Source organism: Eumetopias jubatus, unplaced genomic scaffold (genome assembly GCF_037043125.1).
Source record: "Eumetopias jubatus isolate StellerSeaLion01/CBP00866 unplaced genomic scaffold, mEumJub1_p1.0 scaffold_9, whole genome shotgun sequence".
Classification (NCBI taxonomy): domain Eukaryota; kingdom Metazoa; phylum Chordata; class Mammalia; order Carnivora; family Otariidae; genus Eumetopias; species Eumetopias jubatus.
Window position 1 is genome coordinate 75,920,275 of NW_028274815.1, and position 17,906 is coordinate 75,938,180.

At 49.8% G+C, this 17,906-nt stretch overlaps 1 protein-coding gene across 2 annotated transcripts; it reads right to left on the minus strand.

Moving 5' to 3' along the window:
* Nucleotides 1-313: 313 nt before the first annotated feature.
* ABCG8 (ATP binding cassette subfamily G member 8) lies at nucleotides 314-17,842 on the minus strand. Of its 2 annotated transcripts, none has more exons than XM_088026211.1 (13): nucleotides 17,547-17,842; nucleotides 12,620-12,721; nucleotides 11,402-11,552; nucleotides 7,739-7,977; nucleotides 7,131-7,263; nucleotides 6,766-7,035; nucleotides 4,407-4,569; nucleotides 4,235-4,318; nucleotides 3,144-3,343; nucleotides 2,626-2,702; nucleotides 1,626-1,893; nucleotides 537-664; nucleotides 314-451 (listed from the first exon to the last, which is right to left on the minus strand). In XM_088026211.1, the coding sequence occupies exons 1-13, from the start codon at nucleotides 17,607-17,609 to the stop codon at nucleotides 314-316; spliced, it is 2,016 nt and encodes a 671-aa protein (XP_087882337.1). In that variant the 5' UTR covers nucleotides 17,610-17,842. The 2 variants fall into 2 exon arrangements, with proteins under 2 accessions (XP_087882337.1, XP_027959850.1); XM_028104049.1 differs by having other exon boundaries at nucleotides 12,620-12,718; nucleotides 17,547-17,609.
* Nucleotides 17,843-17,906: the final 64 nt, after the last annotated feature.

Genomic DNA, 17,906 nt, shown 5'->3' on the forward strand with positions numbered 1-17,906 from the left:
TGCACTGAGTTGCCTATATAAATACATATGAAAAGGAAATCAATTAGCAACATTGTAGGTGTCCCCAAGTTCAGTTTTCCCTTGCCCAGGAACGGCAAGCTCTGGCCCGGGATCAGAAATCCCTTTCTACTGTCTTTATTCTACTGCCATCCTGTGGTCAGCCTGTGCCACTGCAGTGCTGTGGGCCCGTGTAGCTGAGTTCCCTGTGCTGTCCTCCTGGTGCCCGGGGAAGGGGCTCCTTGGGAGGAAAGAAAGGAGCACAGTCGAAGGGTCTTCTCAAGTCCCCACCAGCAGGCCAGGGCCTGGGCATGAATCACCAGTCTTGATCCGATTTCTGTTTGATGAACCTTAGGGCCACGTAGTAGAGGATCATGAAGCCACCCCCGATGCCAATGAGGATGAAGTAGATGGCGTAGAGGGGGTGTGAGTTCAGGCCCATGGAACTGAGGATCTGGGGACACAGACGTCAGTGAACTCACTGAGAAAACATTCAGATGGATGTTAGCTATTTAGAGTCGAAGGCCTCAGCTACTTACCATGTCTCCAGGGATAGGGATGGTGAAGTTGCCGACGGCCATGTGGTAAGTGTGCCCTTTAAACTGAATCTGCATCAGCCCTTCAAAACACCAGCGGAGAAAGGAGACTTTGGAAATCCAGGCGGGCACTGGAGACAGTGAAAGCCATGTTACTCACACAGGCTAACCACCTGCTCCCTGGGAAGCACCCCTGACCAGAGGGCACTGGCGGCTCTGCCCCAAGGGAAGCAAGGTCCCTGAGGCGGCAGGAGAGCAGGGAGAGGGCGAAAGAGCCAGAGTGACAGCTTGGGACAGGGGTGGAGTACAGGCGGCGAGGTGGCTGTGGGGGTCACCACATGCTGGAAAGATAACAATTTGAGAGAGTCATTTACGAGGTGTCCCAGCATGTGCTCAGCTTCAAAGAGGCACAGCTGAGATTTGTGAGTCTGTGCCCTGACCCCACGGGAGTATCACAGTACCCGGAGCAGGAGGAAGGAACAAGCCCAGCCTGGCTGGTCTGGAGAAGGGAGCAGCCATGGGGGCGGGGGGCGGATTGCTCCCCACAGAGAAGAGCCACACAGGCTCAGCTATGTGTGCGTGGAGTGTGCTGGGGACTTCAGAAGAGCAAGGTCGGGGCTGCAGGGAGTTAGCAGCCCCCCAGAGGGCTTGAAAAAAGCAGTGACATGGATTTGCACCTTACAAAGCACCGTCTATATGGGCAAGGGTCGAGAGGGGTGCAGTAGGACCAGGGTCACAGAGACCATTGTAGTGGTCTGAGACCTGACGATAAGGCCAGGGCTGGGGGATCGATCAGGCAAGGGAACATTTCAGAAAGATGGGATAGGCAGAACTGACCTGACTCACTGGTGAATGTGGAGAGTGAGGGAGAGTCAAGGGTGACCTCCAGGTGTCAGCTGGGGGATAGAGGAAGGTGTGCCATCTGCACCCTCTCGTGGAATCATTCCTTTGACAAGTAGGACAGTTGGCTCCCAGAAAAACCAGGCTTAACTTGGATCTCAATGGTGAGTTCTCATCCCCAGGTGAAAGCAGGCTTCATCCAGCCCCAGAATGACTCAAAAAGCTTGACCAGGGGAGGGGAGCAGGCCTTACCTGTCCACAGGTTGTCCAAGCTCATCATGAAGCCCCCGGTGAGGTAGAAGGAGTTGTAGAGAGCATTGCCAAAGAAGGAGGATGTGTGGAATGTGGGGAGCAGGGCGGCAGCACCCAGGGCCATGATCCTGCAGCAGAAGACCACCAGCCACACGAGCAGGAAGTGCAGCAGAAAGGGCTCGAGGCTCGGGTGCAGGTTGGCCAACCAGTAGGTGGGCATCCCGTAGATCATGATGTAGACACAATGCTCCGGAAGCTCCCCTAGGATCTGCCAAGAATAGCCCTTGCAAGGATGTGGAGCTAATTGCCTTCACTGTCATTGTTCTTTAGATGTTTAAAGACACTAACCCTCTATGATGCCAACCTTCCCTCCCGCTGATGATCAGGCTGCAGCAGGACGGCCGGTGGGTGCGGGTGTGGGGCCCTGGAACGTGACCTCCCTGCTGGCTTCCTCCTGCGGACGCCATGTGCTGCATCTGGGACCGTTCAGAGCAGTTTCCTCCAGGGAGGCCGTGCGGCCTGGTGACAATGGCAATGAGGTATCTGTTCTGTTTAAGTCCCCAGCCTGCCTGCCCAGACCCAAAGTGTGGGGCTTTGAGACCGCTGCATAACCTCTCTGAGCCTCCGTTTCCTGGAAATAAGTATAGCAAAAGCCAACATGCTTCCTGGAGATGTCGTGAGATCGGAGAGGTGAAGTATGCTCGATGTTTCCCTCCCTCCTTCCCTACCTTCCATCTCTCTCTCTCTCTCTCGTTCTTTTTTAAGGTTTCTGCTGACCAGAAAAGTGTCATTCCTAGTCCACAGTCCTGGTCTTCTAGTAAATGTTTTAAAAATATCAAGTCTCTGAAACTCCCCTTGCGGATGTGACATCTGTAACCCCAGATGACGCACGGCCCCCTGGCTCAGCAAAATACTTCTCTGGAGCTTCTGTACAATGCAGTGTAGCTTTCTCTGCCCCTGCCCACCACCTGGTCACTTGCTCTCAGCCCTAACCAGTCACCTTGGTAAAGAAATATGGACCAGCAGTGTAGAGACCATCTTCCAGTTCATAGTAAAGCATTGCCCTCTCTGAGTGACCTAAAAAGGGGGAGAAAAGGAGAATGAAAGTGACATTAATTTTCAGGGTTTCTGCTTTTGAGTCTCTCTTAGTACAATTATAAATAGTCATATTAACTAAATGTCTTCTATTTTTAAAAAGCAGGCAGAGTTAAACCATCCTAATTTAGATGTTTGTAATTCTGTGACTTGTGCATTGCTGTCAAGTATAATTCCTGCTATAATAGGAATGCCTAAGACTCCTGGGTAATCTGCTTTCATTTGCATACTAATATTAATGTGCGAACTTTAAAAACAATCACCACCTTTTGTTTTGCAATCATGGTGAAACTACTCAGCAAACCCGTTCTCCCCAGGAGTTCAGAGGAACATAGGCTGGTTTTGGACCAGCTCAGAGGGGTGACCAACACCGTGTCCTCTGGCTGTTTCAGGTGTGGGTCACAGAGAGCAAGCCCCACTCACATTTGGCAATGACATCCAGGATCACGTTGAAAGGGATGAGAGCTCCAATCATGAACAAGAGGGCGGCTGTGTCCATGAAGGAGAGCTTGATGGCCCCGTGGCCGTAATAGAGGAACCCAATGACCAGGGACATCAGGCAGGCCTCTGCTCCATGGATGAGGAGAGTTGGCAGGTCTCGGAAGTCATTGAAAATCTGACGACTTAGAAAACAAAAGAGATGCCAAGGGAACAACATATACCAGCCCTGTCACATGGCAATGTCATTTAATCTCAGCAAGCCTCTCTTTTCTCATCTTTAAAATGGGAATAGCACTACCCCCTCACAAGGACTGTGAGGCTCAAATGAGATCATTGATGACAGCATCTGTCTCACACTAGGTACACAATAAATAATTTACTTTATTGTCAACGTATCCGCCGTGTAATTTTACTTAAAGACATTATCCTAAGGAAATAACCAATCAGGTATGTAAAGACATATGTACAAGGATGGTTGCTGCAGTGTTGTCATAGCAAAAGCCTGAAAAAAATCGAACCATCAATATGCACTTAGCAGGGAAATGAATTGTGGCTTTTTAGATTGGAATGCCGAAGAAGACCTAACCAGATGAGAGGTAGAGACCTTTTCTATATGAGGCCAAAAACAAACAAAAAAATGGTTATAGAACCATATGCAAAGTATGATCTCATTTATGTATTAAAACGCTGTGTGCATGGGAATATCTAGAAAGACTCACACCAAACATGTGGGTCTGGTTTTCTCTGAGGGCTGATGTGACAGGTAACCTTCCCTCTCCACTTGGGGTTCTCCTGTATCGTCTGAATTTTTCACCACAATCCTACATAATTTCTCCAATCATCTGGCCAGTAAGGACATTTTGATATTGTTTAAAGAATAAAAGTAACAGGAGTGTTCTGTATTGCACAGAACAACAGCATTGCTAGTGCTGGTCTTGGTGATACTGGTTTTTTTAAAATGATTCTACCTCTTTCTCCTTCAAATTCACTTTAGATAGAAAGGGCTTAATTTGATACAATAAGGACTTGTGGGACAGGGTTGGTGGTAGTGGGATGAAATGGCAGATAATTACCGGATCAGCATGGTAAACTGCTGTACAGGGCCAGGCAGCTCCGTGGGAGTCGGGAGCTGGTCAGTGTCCTGGGGGAGGGCCGGGCTGCCAAGAAGCAGTGTGTGTCACGGGGTGTGGGGTGGCTGCCTTCTGCAAGGAGCTCTCCACCCAGAGCCACCCTGGCCTGCCTTACCTCTCCAGGTAAGTGCCCTCACCCAGCTCCCTCGCCTCTGCTCTCCACAGGAAGTCATCGAAGCCACGAACTTTTTCTCGAAACAAGGCCGCAAGGGACTGAGCCTTCTCTCTGGTGGCCACTTCCTGCTCTCTGCTTCGCCTATCGATGCTAGTCAAGTCCACTGTAAGGAGAAGATGTGGGGCCATGGGTGGCTGGGTCTCTGTACCTGCTCACAGGTGAGGAGCTTGATGCAAGGTCAGTTCACAATGCCGGTCAGCCCCTGGGGGCTCCAGGACGTTGCTCCCCACCCTCTGAGAGTGGACCACGAAGTGATGAGCAGAGCAGAGAGAGACAGAGAGACACCCAGGGCTGGCCTCCCACCCTGCTGGGCCTGGCCACATCCACTTCAGGGGAAAGCCTGCTGCAGGGGAAGGGCAACACCAGAGGCCCCCATCCCAATCCCCGGGCTCATTATAGGGACATCAGGAAGAGCCAAAGATCATGGCACAATTATGCCCTGGCTCCAACTCAAGGGCATTTAGGAAGCTTGAGATGAGGACTTAGCCTCCCTGGTGTGCCTGCCCATGGAGAGAAGGTGGACTGGCCACGAGGCAGTTGGGCAGTCTGGGCACCTGGAAGTGCTAGTTCTCACTGTAAATAGTAATTTGGCTCCCCAAGCAGCCTGCCTAAAAGGAGAGAATGTTTTGGCTGGAGGGCGTCCGTGTCTGGACAATTATAAGTAGAGCTGTCACTGCCTTCCAGGCTGCTCCGCACCCACCTCCACATTACTTGTGGGGAGCATCTGGGAGCCCCAGCCCCAGCTCTACTCTCATGGGGCTTCTGCAATGTCAGAAAGGCACACCCACCCAGTCATAACCAGGGCCCGCCTGAGCCCAGCTTTACTCCAGGCCGGAGGGTGGCTCACCTCCCACTATTCCTCCTCTTAACCTCTGTCTCTTCCCTCCTGCCATTTTCATGACATGTCCCAAAGCAGGATAATGTCTAGGAGTCTTGTAAAATGCACTATGTCTCCTTAGTGTGCAGGCCTGTAGGTCAGAACACCAGACTCTCTGGGTACTGCCAGGCCCTGTACCCCAGATTGGTAGGTGGTAGGCAAGAGCCCCTTTCCCACCCAAATGATAACAATATAAAGGAAAAGGTTTTTTTTCAGGTCTGTTGTGGACATCTGGCTTCTGGTAACCCCCCTCTGGGGTTACTGCACATTGCTCCCCATGGCCAGTTTGACAGGTGCCCTTTATGTGAGTTCAAACATTGTGAGTGCACAAGGGCTGGTAGGCTGGAGAGAGTGGCCTGTCCTCCTTAGGGAAGGAGGGACATTGGATGCTGGGAGGAGGATGTGGGCTCAGGGTCAGGAGTCAGGGAGGGGGCCAGACACATGGCTGCGAGTCCCCATTCTGTGCCTTACAAGTTCTGTGCAAGGGGTTTAACTCTTCAGGCTTTGGTCTTATCTGTAAAGATGGAGATGACCCTGGTAGGTCTGTGAGGGTCCAAGGCACACCCTCTGGAGCTTGATGCTTTTGGGCCCAGTGTCTGCCCTTAAGGACATGGTCCCTGTCATCATGGTTATTGGTGATGCCCTTGCTACACTGGGCCATCTTGGGAGGAAGGCTGGGGCTCCAGGTGACATATTAGACAAACCACAGCTACGCCCCCCCCCCGCCCCCCCCCGGCACTGGTGAAGCTCTGCAGCCTGGCCAGCTGCCACGGCACTCCTCAGCATTCAGGATCCAGGCATCTGCTTTCAGGTCAGGCACCTGTAAAGACAACTGTCTCCTGAGGAATGAAGGAATTGGCTTACCCTTCCCCTGAGGGCTATGTGCTGAGAGCTCAGAACCCCAAGCAGATAGGCCTCTCTGGTGCTGACAGAACAGTTTTCCTATCTAGAGATTCACTGACCAAAACCTCCAAATGGCCCTGAGCTCCCTGTGCCCTGGGGCCCCCTCTACCACCGAGTGCCTTCAGGTTCTCTGCCTCTTTGGGGGCATCAGGGCACAGTTTTAAGATTTCCTGGTGGCCTCCTGACCTTAGGTAACCTAAGTTTCCCTACAGAGTTTGAAAAAAGACCACAGTTCTAGAAACTGATCCAAACCCTCTTGGATTCTCTCTCCTCTAACCATTGTAATTCTCAAAGGCTTCTTACCTATCCTGCACAGGAGGGAAGCTACGTCAGAAGCTGCTTTATTCAGACCCTCGTTTCTGACATTTGATACTTGGCAAAGGGACACTTGTTCTGCAGCCCGTTCTGCCCGCCCCCCTCCCAGGTCCTGCTCCCCTGAAGCCTCTGAGTTTCCCTTCCAGATCTCTCCACCAGGCTCTGGCGGGGCTTGGTGGGTGGGGGCGCTGCCTGGCAGCTCACCATAGAAGTCGGCAGGGTTGCTGTAGCGAGGACAGGGGTGGCCGATGGCTGTGAAGTACTGCACCATGTACTCGGCTGCCCCCAAGTAGATGGTGCTGCCGGACGTCAACAGGAGGACCAAATCAAACAGCCTGAAGATGTCCGACCGAGGCTGGTGCAGGGAGACAAGCACCAACCGGTTGCCTTTGGCCAGCCGGGACAGGGTTTTCACCACGTTGTGGGCCGTGAAGCTGTCGAGCCCAGAGGTGGGCTCATCCAGAACGAGGATTCCTTCCCAGCGGAGAGAGAGGTCTGGTGAGCCATCAGGACTCTGGCTGGCCAGGGCCCAGCCAGGTGGGTGCCGCGGCCCCACCTCGCGCCCTCACCTGGGTTCCACAGGAGCTGCACCCCGATGCTGACTCTGCGCCGCTCGCCCCCTGACACGCCCCGCACGTACGCGTTGCCCACGCGCGTGTTGGCGCACTGGCGCAGGCGCAGCTCGGCGATCACGTCGTCCACCTGCGGAGGAGGGCGGGGGTTTAGACGCGTGGCCGCCCGCCCGCCTGGCTCGGGGCCATGTCTGGGTTGTCCCGGAGTGGAGAGCGCCTGCCCCTGCGAATGGGTTTGCGCTCCAGCCTTCACTGCCCCATGCGGTGTTTGTTCCCGCGCTCTTTCCGCACGTCCTGAGCGGCTCCCACGCGCAGGGCATGGCGCCATGTTGGAAACGTGGCCGCGACCTGGGGACGAGACAGCTGGACTCCCTGCCCACACGGAGGACGGGAAAACAGGTAGACAGACACTCTTCACACATTTTGTTCTGTGCCGTGAAGGGAACTGGCCAGGGCCCGGGCGGCTTACCGAGGGTTGCAGGGTTTAAAGGTGGACTGAGGGCAAGGCTGAACGTAGGGTTGGAAGGATGGTGAGCTGGGCTGCTCAAACTCAATCTGGGGAAGGATGTCATGACTTCTTTGGGTCACCAGGGTCAGGTAGTTACCCTTTCGTCACGCTGAGCCTGGGAGAAGGTTCTGGGCAGGCGTAGCTGGGCAACAAAAGCCAGGGTCTCGCGGACAGTTAGGTTGGGGAGCAGCTGGTCGTGCTGGCGCACGTGGGCCACATACTTCCTCACCAGCTGAGGCGTGCTGGGCTGCCCGTTGATCCAGATTTGGCCTGACTTAATTTTGCCGCCATGGTCCCTCCCGGTGATCACGTCCAGTAAAGAGGCTCTCCCACAGCCTGTGAAGCCACCAAACACATCCTGAGAGCAGAGCTGCGGAGGTCGGCCTGGAAGCCACGGCAGCCCACACATTCTCCAGCCACTCTGAACCAGCTCCTAGGGAAAGTGGCACAGCTTTTGGACCGGATGGGGCAGTCCCAGCACCTAGAGCTCCAGGCCTTTCACCCGAAGCCAATTTGAGCACCGTTGGGGTGTTGGAGGCACGTTGACGCTGGGGGTTTAAGCCAGTTAGCCAGGGGCTGCATGGCAGGAGAGGGCTGGAGTCCTGGCGCTGGCTGTACCCCGAAGCAAATGCCCCTTTCTACCTCTAATAAGTTCCTTTTTCTCCCAGGTAAGGCTGGTGTTAATTGCACCATGAAGCTTAACCATTTTTGGGTGGTAAATGTGTCAGCAACATTTGGCTCAGCAGCTGGCTTTGTGGGAAGGACTAATTTTGGAGAATTAAAAGGGTGTTTTTTAAAAGATTTACTTATTTATTTTAGAGGGAGAGAATGAGTGGGGGGAAGGGCAGAGGGGGAGAGAGAGAAGCTCAAGCAGACTCCCAGCTGAGAGAAGAGCCCAACATGGGGCTTGATCTCACAAATAGAGTGTTTTTTAAAAATGCAAACTGGGAACTTCTTTTCAGAAATAAGGAGAAAAAATGAGGAATAATAGATGTGGACATGATTTTAAAAATAAACCATAGTATACACGTGTATTTCTCTATATCTGTCTTTTCCTATTTTTATCAGTGGTACTTTTTACTCTCTAGAAAAAGTGATCTGTTGCCCTAAGTTAACACCATCCACCTCTGAGTGATAGCGATTGCTATTGATTTGGGGAAGTGTCAGATTGGATCAGGTTTCCAGAAGCATTTGATGAGACTCTTTGACAGCCATTTAAGCTGTGAATGCCATTTGGGCTGCAGCTGTGAGAACACTTTGCAAACAGGTAGGGATGAGGCTCTGTCCCATTCCCCCCAAGTGAGGGTTTGGTTTCTTTACTATCAATTTCTTTCAGGAAGCACAATTTGCAACTGTTTTCAAACAAGGAAAGGGCCAATACACAAATATAACCACCCCTCCTTGCCATGTATACATGCTTCCTGAAAGAAGCCCCATGCCTCCAGTGCAAAAAAACAAAAGAAGTCTCCCCAATAATTCTTCTGCTTACTGACCAGAGGCTCTCACAGTAGGAAGGGACCTGCATGCTACCTCCCAGGTACACCTCATTCAAGGTCCCTGCAAACGTAAGTGGAGCAAAATAGCCAGGAGAGAAACTAGAGGGGAGGGCTCTGGCCCTGCTCCCTACCCAGCCTCAGACATCAGATCCAGGCTCTGAGATAGCCGGGGACTTTGTCAACATTCATAGATACAATGGGATTCCCAATACGGGAGTGCGGAGGCCACATTTCCTAAACACTTTATGAGAGGTAGGGGTGGCCTTTCCAGTGGAGAATGCTTAGTGCACCTGGGAGAACTTCTGTGGACCAGGAGAAAACACCAAAGGCATTCAAGAGCCTTATAAAATGGCAGGCGTCTCCAATTAAGTAAATTCATTCATTGGAAAACACCTTTGTCACTACTGCTGATTCTACAGAAGCAGCCAAAGTGTCTGGGGCTGTTTTAATTTATATTTTATAAATTATGCTGAACATTCATTCATTTTTGTTTCATTCTTAAGTGGAGTAAGAGTCACAGTATGTGTAATTGATAAATCTTTCTAAGAAATCATTTAGGGGCACCTGGGTGGCTCAGTCGGTTAAGCAGCTGACTCTTGATTTTGGCTCAGGTAATGATCTCAGGGTCCTGGGATTGAGCCCCCTGGCAGCAGGCTCCGCACTCAGTGGGGAGTCAGCTTGAGGATCCCCCCGCCCTTCCTTGCACCCTGTCTCTCAAATAAATAAATAAATCTTAAAAAGAAATCATTTAAATAATTTTAGTTAAGTAAAACTGAAGCTAAACAACATTGAACCTAGAGTCAAAAGTCCTGGAGACTACTCAATTTCCGAACTTCACTTTTCTCAAGGATGCTAACAGCTATAGGAGCAAGTGTAGCGAGTATTAATTGTGATGCTTCTGAGGCTTTGTGGAAGTGCCTCCACAGGGCCCACATATCCCCCAGTTTCTCAGTTCATGAAGAAAAAGCAGATACAACAAGAAAAGCCACCAGGATTTACAAAAATAAAATTGGCCTGTGAAGTGTTTAGATCAGAATTGCAGAGGCAGGGTCAAAAGTGGGCAGGACTTGACCTGTGGGTGTTATTTAAGTTACAAAGTGCATTGACACACATTATCTAATTTGATCTTTGGTTAGACAATAAATAGAATTTCCCTATCAGAAGACTAAAAATTTGGAGTTGTTCAAAAGTACAGTAATCTTTACTTCTGGAAATGATTAAAAGGTATAACATGTTCTCATACCATGTGAGAGAAACGCCTTGATCTGAGAATTAGAGGACCAAAGTTCTAGTTCCAACTCTGCATTAAGGTATCTTCAGGTGAATCACTCACTTTGTCTAGACTTTAGTCTCCCCATTTGTCGAATGAAGGTGTGCATGTGTTGAGGGGAGGCAGGAGGACACTCTGATTGATAACTTAAAATACCGGTAATTTGAAAACCCTCCTTTAAAGAAGCTTCCAAACTGGCAAGGAAAAAGAAAGAATACATTGGAGAGAGTGAACTTTGTTCTCCAAGGCCCCATTCACCTCTGGCATTGTGTAATTTTAAGTTTGGCTTGTGGAAGTAACTGTGAGGCACTCCAAGAACCTGGATCTTTGCAGATGGTTGAAGTCTGCACTAAGAACTGGAGGGGCTCTCTGAGAAGTGGGAGTTGCAGCAGGGGCTGTGCCTACCTGGTCGTGAGGCAACAATGAGTGAATGTCCCTAGTGGTGGAGAAGTCCCCGAGAAGAACATTGAATTCTGAAGCTGCCTGATGATCTTGAAAAGGTTGTTGCTTTGTTTCAATATAGGTGTTAACTAAGGACCAAGCCCTGGCTGCAGCTTCGAGACACACACTCGTGATTCGTAATGATGGCGACTGCCTGAGAGTTAGTTAATGGAGGAACTGGGATTTGTTTTTTTTTTTTTTTTTAATAATTTTATTTATTTGAGAGACGGAGTGAGAGAGAGAGAACACGAGAAGGGTGAGGGGCAGAGGGAGAAGCAGACTCCCCGCTGAGCAGGGAGCCCAGTGCCGGGCTCGATCCTGGAACTCTGGGATCATGACCTGAGCCGAAGGCAGACACCCAACCGACCAAGCCACCCAGGTGCCCTGGAGGAGCTGGGATTTGAACCCAGGTCTGCCTGACCCAGAACCTGTACTCTCACCCACTCTGCTATGCTGTTCTACTCATGTTTCTGTGAGAAGCATCCTGTCTGAGGGACCAGTCTTCTTTCCAGGAGAGACAGAACCCATCACCTCACTATTTGCCCTTAGGTACCTGAGCTCCCTATGATGGCCAGCATCTGCCCACTCCTCACTTTGAAGCTCAGGTTTTGGATGCCCAGCTCAAAAGAAGCCTTGTGAGATGTCCAGGGCATCTTGAACTGAGCCAGCTTCTTAAACCAGGGCACCTGGGAGTCCATGTCCACCTGTGGGGAAACATTGGAAGGTTCCTCAGAGTTGAGTGGTCAGAGGGTTTCAGCAACTTCTGTTCAGCTCTGTATAGGAGATATCCTCCTGCTGATACAAACAGGTTGAGGGGCCCACCCCTAGGTTCTATCAAACATGGGGGTGGAGCCCACGTTGAGACCCTGTGCTGAGAACCTGAAGCTACCATTTCTAAGTCTGAAGTTAAGACATGGGAAGCATGTACAATAGCAGACCAGAAAGGAAAATACAACATAAAGCAAAATGATGTCTTCACTTAAAGATAGTAATTGACTAATGATTTATTAAATGTTTACTGTGTATAAGGCATTGTGTAAATCTCCTTTAAGGTCATACAGCTAACAAGTGGCAGAGCAGAGAAAGGTTATGGCATGCCTCATTAGCTTGTCCTAACTCACATTTACAGGAAGCCAGGGTTGGGCCTCTGAGGTTCAGCATTGCAGCCCCCAGCATGTTCCATCTGGACCGCCTGGGGTCTGCCCCCAGGTGGGTCTGGGAAATGGAAGTCTTGAATCTGACCAGAGGTTCCCTGAAAGCCTCTGAAAGGCCCGCAGTCCTTGCATTCTGGATGCCTTATTAGTTCCAGGGACAGCATATTTTGCAAACAAATAACAACAAAACACAAAACTAGTGAAACCTGAAAGAAATCTATAGAATGGTGTCATAGGATTGTTAATTTCTTAGTTTTGATTTTTTTACTCTGGGTATGAAAGATGTTAACATTAGGGGAATTTGGACAAAGGGTATATGGAAACTCTACTATTTTTACAACTTTCCCAGAAGTCTAAAATTATTTCAAAATCTGAAGCTAAAAAAAGTTTGATTCCCCCCCCGACAGGTTCACGTAATTTGTGTTTTACAAAGATCTCGTCCTCTTATGCCTGTCACCCTCCAGCCGTGGCATGTGTAGGTGAGGGCACTTCTGTACATTCACTTGACATGTGAGGCATCAACGTGGCCAGCAGGGGCTCACCCTTACCTTCCACTTGGGGAATCATTTGGCCTTCCCTGCCCACTCCTCCCACCTTGTCCTCAGGTGTGCTTCTACCTGGTAGCTGAGATCTCGGACCTCCAAGGTGTTGGACTGGCCTCTGTAGGTGAAGTACAGGCTGTTGTCACTTTCGGAGAACAAGCTGTCCTGGAGGCCCTGCTGGCAAACATGACAGGTGAGGGGCTCCTTCAAAAGCTGCTGAGCACTTAAGAGAAAACAGGGAGGAGACCCAAGAGGTGAGAGCAGCAGCTAGTGTGGTTGAGATCCAGAATTGGGAAGACATGGGTTTGGGTAGGTGGAGCCCAAGGGCTCTGAGAAAATACGAGCATTCATGAGGGCAAATCTTTCCTTCCCTGCAGAGCGAGCTTTGGGGCTTCCCTCCAGCACAGCTCCTGGCTCCAGAAAACTCAATCTCAGATTGGTGGAGCCTGGACCCAGGCAGCCTATGGTGGACAAGACCCAGACTCTGTACTGGAGAGAGCTTTGTGAGCTTCTGTGCTCTGGGGACACCTGAGCTGGGGGTTGGCCTTAACTTTTCTCTTCCCTGCCTCTGGCTTACTATCTTCTAATGCCAAAGAGACTCCAGGTACCTGGCATGTGAGAGGAAATAACTATCAAAAAGCTAATGCTCAATATTTGGAAGACACCATCCTTGGAAAAGTTGCATCTTATTCTAATGAGTTTTGCACAACAAAGCCATTCAAAATGCTTTTGGGAGATTTCACAGGAAGTCCCTCTCATTGTCATAGTCCTCCTCCTCATCATCTTGCTGTTGTTGGAGTGATGCTATATTTGCACATCAAATAAATCAGTGTTTCATGGTATCAACTGATACCTTTGGTATTAGCCATCAGCAGATCCGAATTCCTTCTATTTTATCAGTTCAATCCTTTAAATCATTGAGGTCCCAAAAAAGAAGAACCTGCCTAGTAAGATTTCCATTTTTAAATACATTTTTCTTTTATTTTTTAGTGCAGGAAAAAGTATTTATTAATAAGTTCCAGTTGACTCCGATCTTTTCCCCCAGAGCTGCTCTTCTCACACTGATGTGTTCCTTCAGTCAGTCAAGTAAGCATCCAGTACTTGGAGCGCACGTCACGCTTCAGGCTTGGAGTCTGGGATGTGACAAAGGTGGTTTCTGAGCAGCTTAGATTTTTTTATTGAGGTAAAATTGGTAGATAACATCATATTAGTTCAGGTATACAACACGATTCAATATTTGTGTACACTGCAAAGTGGTCACTACAATACATCTAGTTACCCTCTGTCACCATGCAGAGAAGCGTAGGTCTAATGAATGGCATAGGTGGTTAGGATGGAGCATGACAGGCCAGGTGTAGAGGCAGGCTGACCTCAAGCATCCATTTAGGGTATATTTACACTGTGTACACTGTGCCTACCTGTGCTTTGTGTGAAAACAAAATGACTTACGACTCATGTGAAAATAATATCCAGAAGTCTCTGTCAAACTTCCCTGTAGTGGTGGAGGTCTGAGGTCCTCAGACAGGATGTTCCAGCCCCATGGGAGAGGAGGGAAATCAATACAGGTAACAGTGTGCAGCAGCAGCTGTAAGTAGTCCCCAGAGTTCCAGGGCAGTATGGAAAACAGCAGACCGTAGCTACTTATCTTGTCTGATGTTAGAACTGTTACCATAAAGATCCTAAATTATACAGAAAAACCTGGGAAAGATGAACACCTCATTTAGCAGCAGGGCAATCTCTGGGGAACAGAGAGGAACACAAGAGAGAAGGTTACAGGGGAAGGCGAGGTGGATCGAACTTCAGAGCTCTTGGTAATTAATGGTGTGTACATGAGAGTTCGCTACTAAACTGATCTGTCTGAAATAATTCAAAATATGTTTTCCAAGTGAGAGAGGGAGCCCACGAGTACAACTCCAGAATACTTCTCCCACCTTGTGCCTCAGTTGCCAATGCCTCCAAGGCAGGAGCTGGCCATGGAGATGGAGCAGGGCCCAGGGCCTGTGCCCTCAGAGGTGGAGAAGGAGCTCTCTCCTGGGGGAGATCCAGGGCAGCTAAGAAAGGTGCTGTATTCCAGGCACGTCAGCTCTGCACCTGACCTTACCACTTCCACCACCAGCACTCACACTGCCTAGTTTTTCCGTTTAATTCTTTTTTTTTTACTTTTCTTTTTTTTTTTAATTTTTTTATTGTTATGTTAGTCACCATATATTACATAATTTGTTTTGGTGTACTGTTCCATGATTCATTGTTTGTGCATAACACCCAGTGCTCCATGCAGAATGTGCCCTCCTCAATACCCATCACCAGGCTAACCCATCCCCCCACCCTCCTCCCCTCCAGAAACCTCAGTTTGTTTTTCAGAGTCCATTATCTCTCCTGGTTCGTCTCCCCCTCTGACTTACTCCCCTTCATTCTTCCTCTCCTGCTATCTTCTTTTTCTTTTTTCTTAAAATATGTTGCTCCATTTAATTCTGTTAAAATATCAGAAATTCTAGCAATTATTGAGAGACTCATTTGGGCTAACATGCATCCTGTGTGTTTATTTATAAAAAAGTAAATGTCTGTAGGGTGGATATTAAGTCGATTGGTAGAAGATATGAGTTAGCTCAGAAATTGTTTCTGTGAACAAAGACCTGGCCAAAAGCTACCCAGGTTAGATTTCAGGTGGAGGGGTGGCTTAGGAAAGGAGGTCAGACATTTTGGGGTCTGGAGTATTATGTGCAGGTGACCTCATGCCCAAGTGGATTCCACTTTCCAGATAAGTGCTTTGAAAAGGTGGAGAGTGCTGGGGCCCTGGGGAAAGAGGTGTCAAAATGGGGAGACAGATAAAAGTGGAGAGGCGCTCCCTGCTCCCGGGGGGTTGGGCAGTACCCTCCCCCCAGGCTAAGTAGTCAGGCACAGGCCAGCCAGGGACCTCATTTGCCATCTAGGGACTACCTTTCTGGAGCTGCACAGGCAGGGCGACTTTCAGAGGAAGAGAATTCATTGCTGGGTTGGGGATGGCCTCTGTTCCATTTTGAAATATTTCCTTGGCTCCCAGGAAGGATTTGTTAGACTCTTCCTGAGGTTTTGACAAATTCTCTATATTTTTCAAATACTTAAATATCTATTCAGCTGACATCTTAATCAGTACGACTGTCAGAACATCACTTGAATTTCTGACAGGTGACACTGAAAAAAGCAAAAGCAGGTTTATTTGTAGGTAACCTGCTTGGCTCCTGCTGGGCTACATTGTAATTTCTCCTTGTATTAACTTCTGATCAAATTCCTGAGTCAGAAGCATAGATTAGAAGGGAACTCAGGGAGCACAGAGCCCAAGTTCCTTATTCTAAAATGAGGAATCCTTGCCCTTGAGTTGTGACGCACTGAGGACTCAGTGCCTGGCAGAAACATGCAGGGTTTGTTCCTGGCTGAGAGGATGAGCCTGGGCCTTTACTAAAATGGTCAGACCAGATCTCTCACATCTTTGCCCCTGAGGACTGGACCCCTTTTGTCCTCCTCTGGCTATGCTTCTGCCCATGGACTGAGGAGTCTGTGGGCCAAGGGCACTTGCCACGCCAGGCGCCCCAAGCCAGAGGGGCATTTGTCTGTGGAGTGTGAATGGAATGTGGGTAGGCAGGATGGCATGACCACATAGGGGTGTGTGAGTCACGTGTGGGGCTAGGGTTGGGCAGAGAAGGGGGACAGGCTGTAGCTTCGGCTGGAAGCTGGCTCCCCTGTGCCACCACGTTCTTGCTGCTGCTCCAAAAGATCCTAGAATTTCTAAATTTACACCTAGCCTTTCAGGTTGTGCAGAAGGTATATCAAGATAAGAAGATAAAAACTATTTTAAAGTTCTTAGCTTGATTGATAATTTTAAAACATCTAGACAAGATATGTAGCCCTCATTCTCTTGTTCCAGGTGCCTTAAATGTTGGGGGAAGATTGTCACTTGGAACCTTGAGTAACGGTATTGGAGAAATGGAAATTGGAAATGGTAGGCATTCCTGGATGTTGGGTTTGGGCAGTTATTTGTATCCCTTGCTGTGGTGGCTGAATTGTCAGTCCTTTTAAGGCAGAAGGTGTCCCCATAGCCACTGCTAGCTTTATATCCTATTCAGGCTATGAGCGCTGCAGTCACAGCTCCTAGGAGTCATTTCTTGGCAAGGACTGGCTGTATTCCCACATCAGAAGTGGCTATTTGTCATGGCTACAGAGTGGACTAGGAATTGGCCGGGCTGTAGTCACATCCTCGCAACTCAGGGCCAGACTAGGTGGCCTGTGGCCTTCCCTTTTGGGTGCAGAGTCTTCAAACCTTCTTGTATTTTCTCTCCCTCTTCTCCACAGCAGGCAAAGACAACAAGGTGCGCTGGGGTGAGGTGGGGATAGAGGGTGGGCTCTGCTTCCTGTCTTCCAGTTTAGCTTCCTGCTTCAAATCCCACCCACACCCTGACTTTAGCCAAAGGCCATTTCTCGGGTAAGCATTTCTCATGTAAGATAAGGGTGGAGAACTTGTGCCCCAACCTCTCAACCCCCTGGCTGCTGTCTGCACCTTCCAGCTCTCTCCAGGGTCTTATGTCTGCCTGCTGTAGCCATGTTTTGCACATAAATTCTGATGTTCCCATAAAAGTCGCCTGCCGTCTTATCTCATCAGTTTACTGTGTCTGAGACTCTGAGCTTGACAGACACACAGATGAAGGAGGCACTGCAGAGTCCCCAGTGTATGTGAACACATTTCTGCTTTGCAGTCTCCTTCAGAAAAAGCTACATCAGCCCAGGTCACAGACAGGAACGTCATTTCCCTGTAGGAGTGTGCCTTCGTGCAGGAAGGGACCTCACAGGCCCCCTACCCGCCCCCATCCCCTGAATCCCTTCCCCTCCGCCCTTTGATGCCCAGGAAATAGAGTCCTGCTGCCATGTTCTCCCTCTGTGGTCCTGGCCATGAGTTAAAGTTCCTGAGGGAGGAAAGAAAGGTCCCATTCACTCCCACCCCCCATGACTGAGGTGACTGCCCATCACTCACAGAGGCATCCTGGGGAGCAGCCCCGTTCCACAGTCCTCTCTCCTTTGAGGCCGCCTCAGCCATGGGGCTCAGCGGTGTCTGTGCCGCTTTGCTGCAACTTCCTTTCCACCTTAGCTGCTACCCGACAGCACCAGTGTTTTGTCTTTCTCAGAGCTGGGCAGTCTCTGACCCGGGTTCACTGCCCCTCTCCCTGGCACTCCTCCCAGGCAAGCCCTCCTATAAACACAGGCTGTGTGTTCTGCCCACTGCCAAGTTAGCACACACGCTCTGGGTAAAGGTACATCAGATAATGGCATCTGTGGCCAAACCCCAGTCCCACTGCTGGGAAGGTCTGTGGAGGGACTGCAGGGCCTGGTAAGA

What these genes read in the sequence shown, in the direction of transcription:
- ABCG8 (XM_088026211.1), bottom strand. Translation starts at nt 17,609, where the DNA reads ATGGCTGAGGCGGCCTCAAAGGAGAGAGGACTGTGGAACGGGGCTGCT. An exon ending in GGCCATCATAGGGAGCTCAG is followed by an intron (nt 7,978 to 11,401) that starts GTACCTAAGGGC and finishes GTGGCTTCACAG; the next exon opens with GCTGTGGGAGAGCCTCTTTA. An exon ending in GAGGGCACTTACCTGGAGAG is followed by an intron (nt 4,319 to 4,406) that starts GTAAGGCAGGCC and finishes GCTTCTTGGCAG; the next exon opens with CCCGGCCCTCCCCCAGGACA.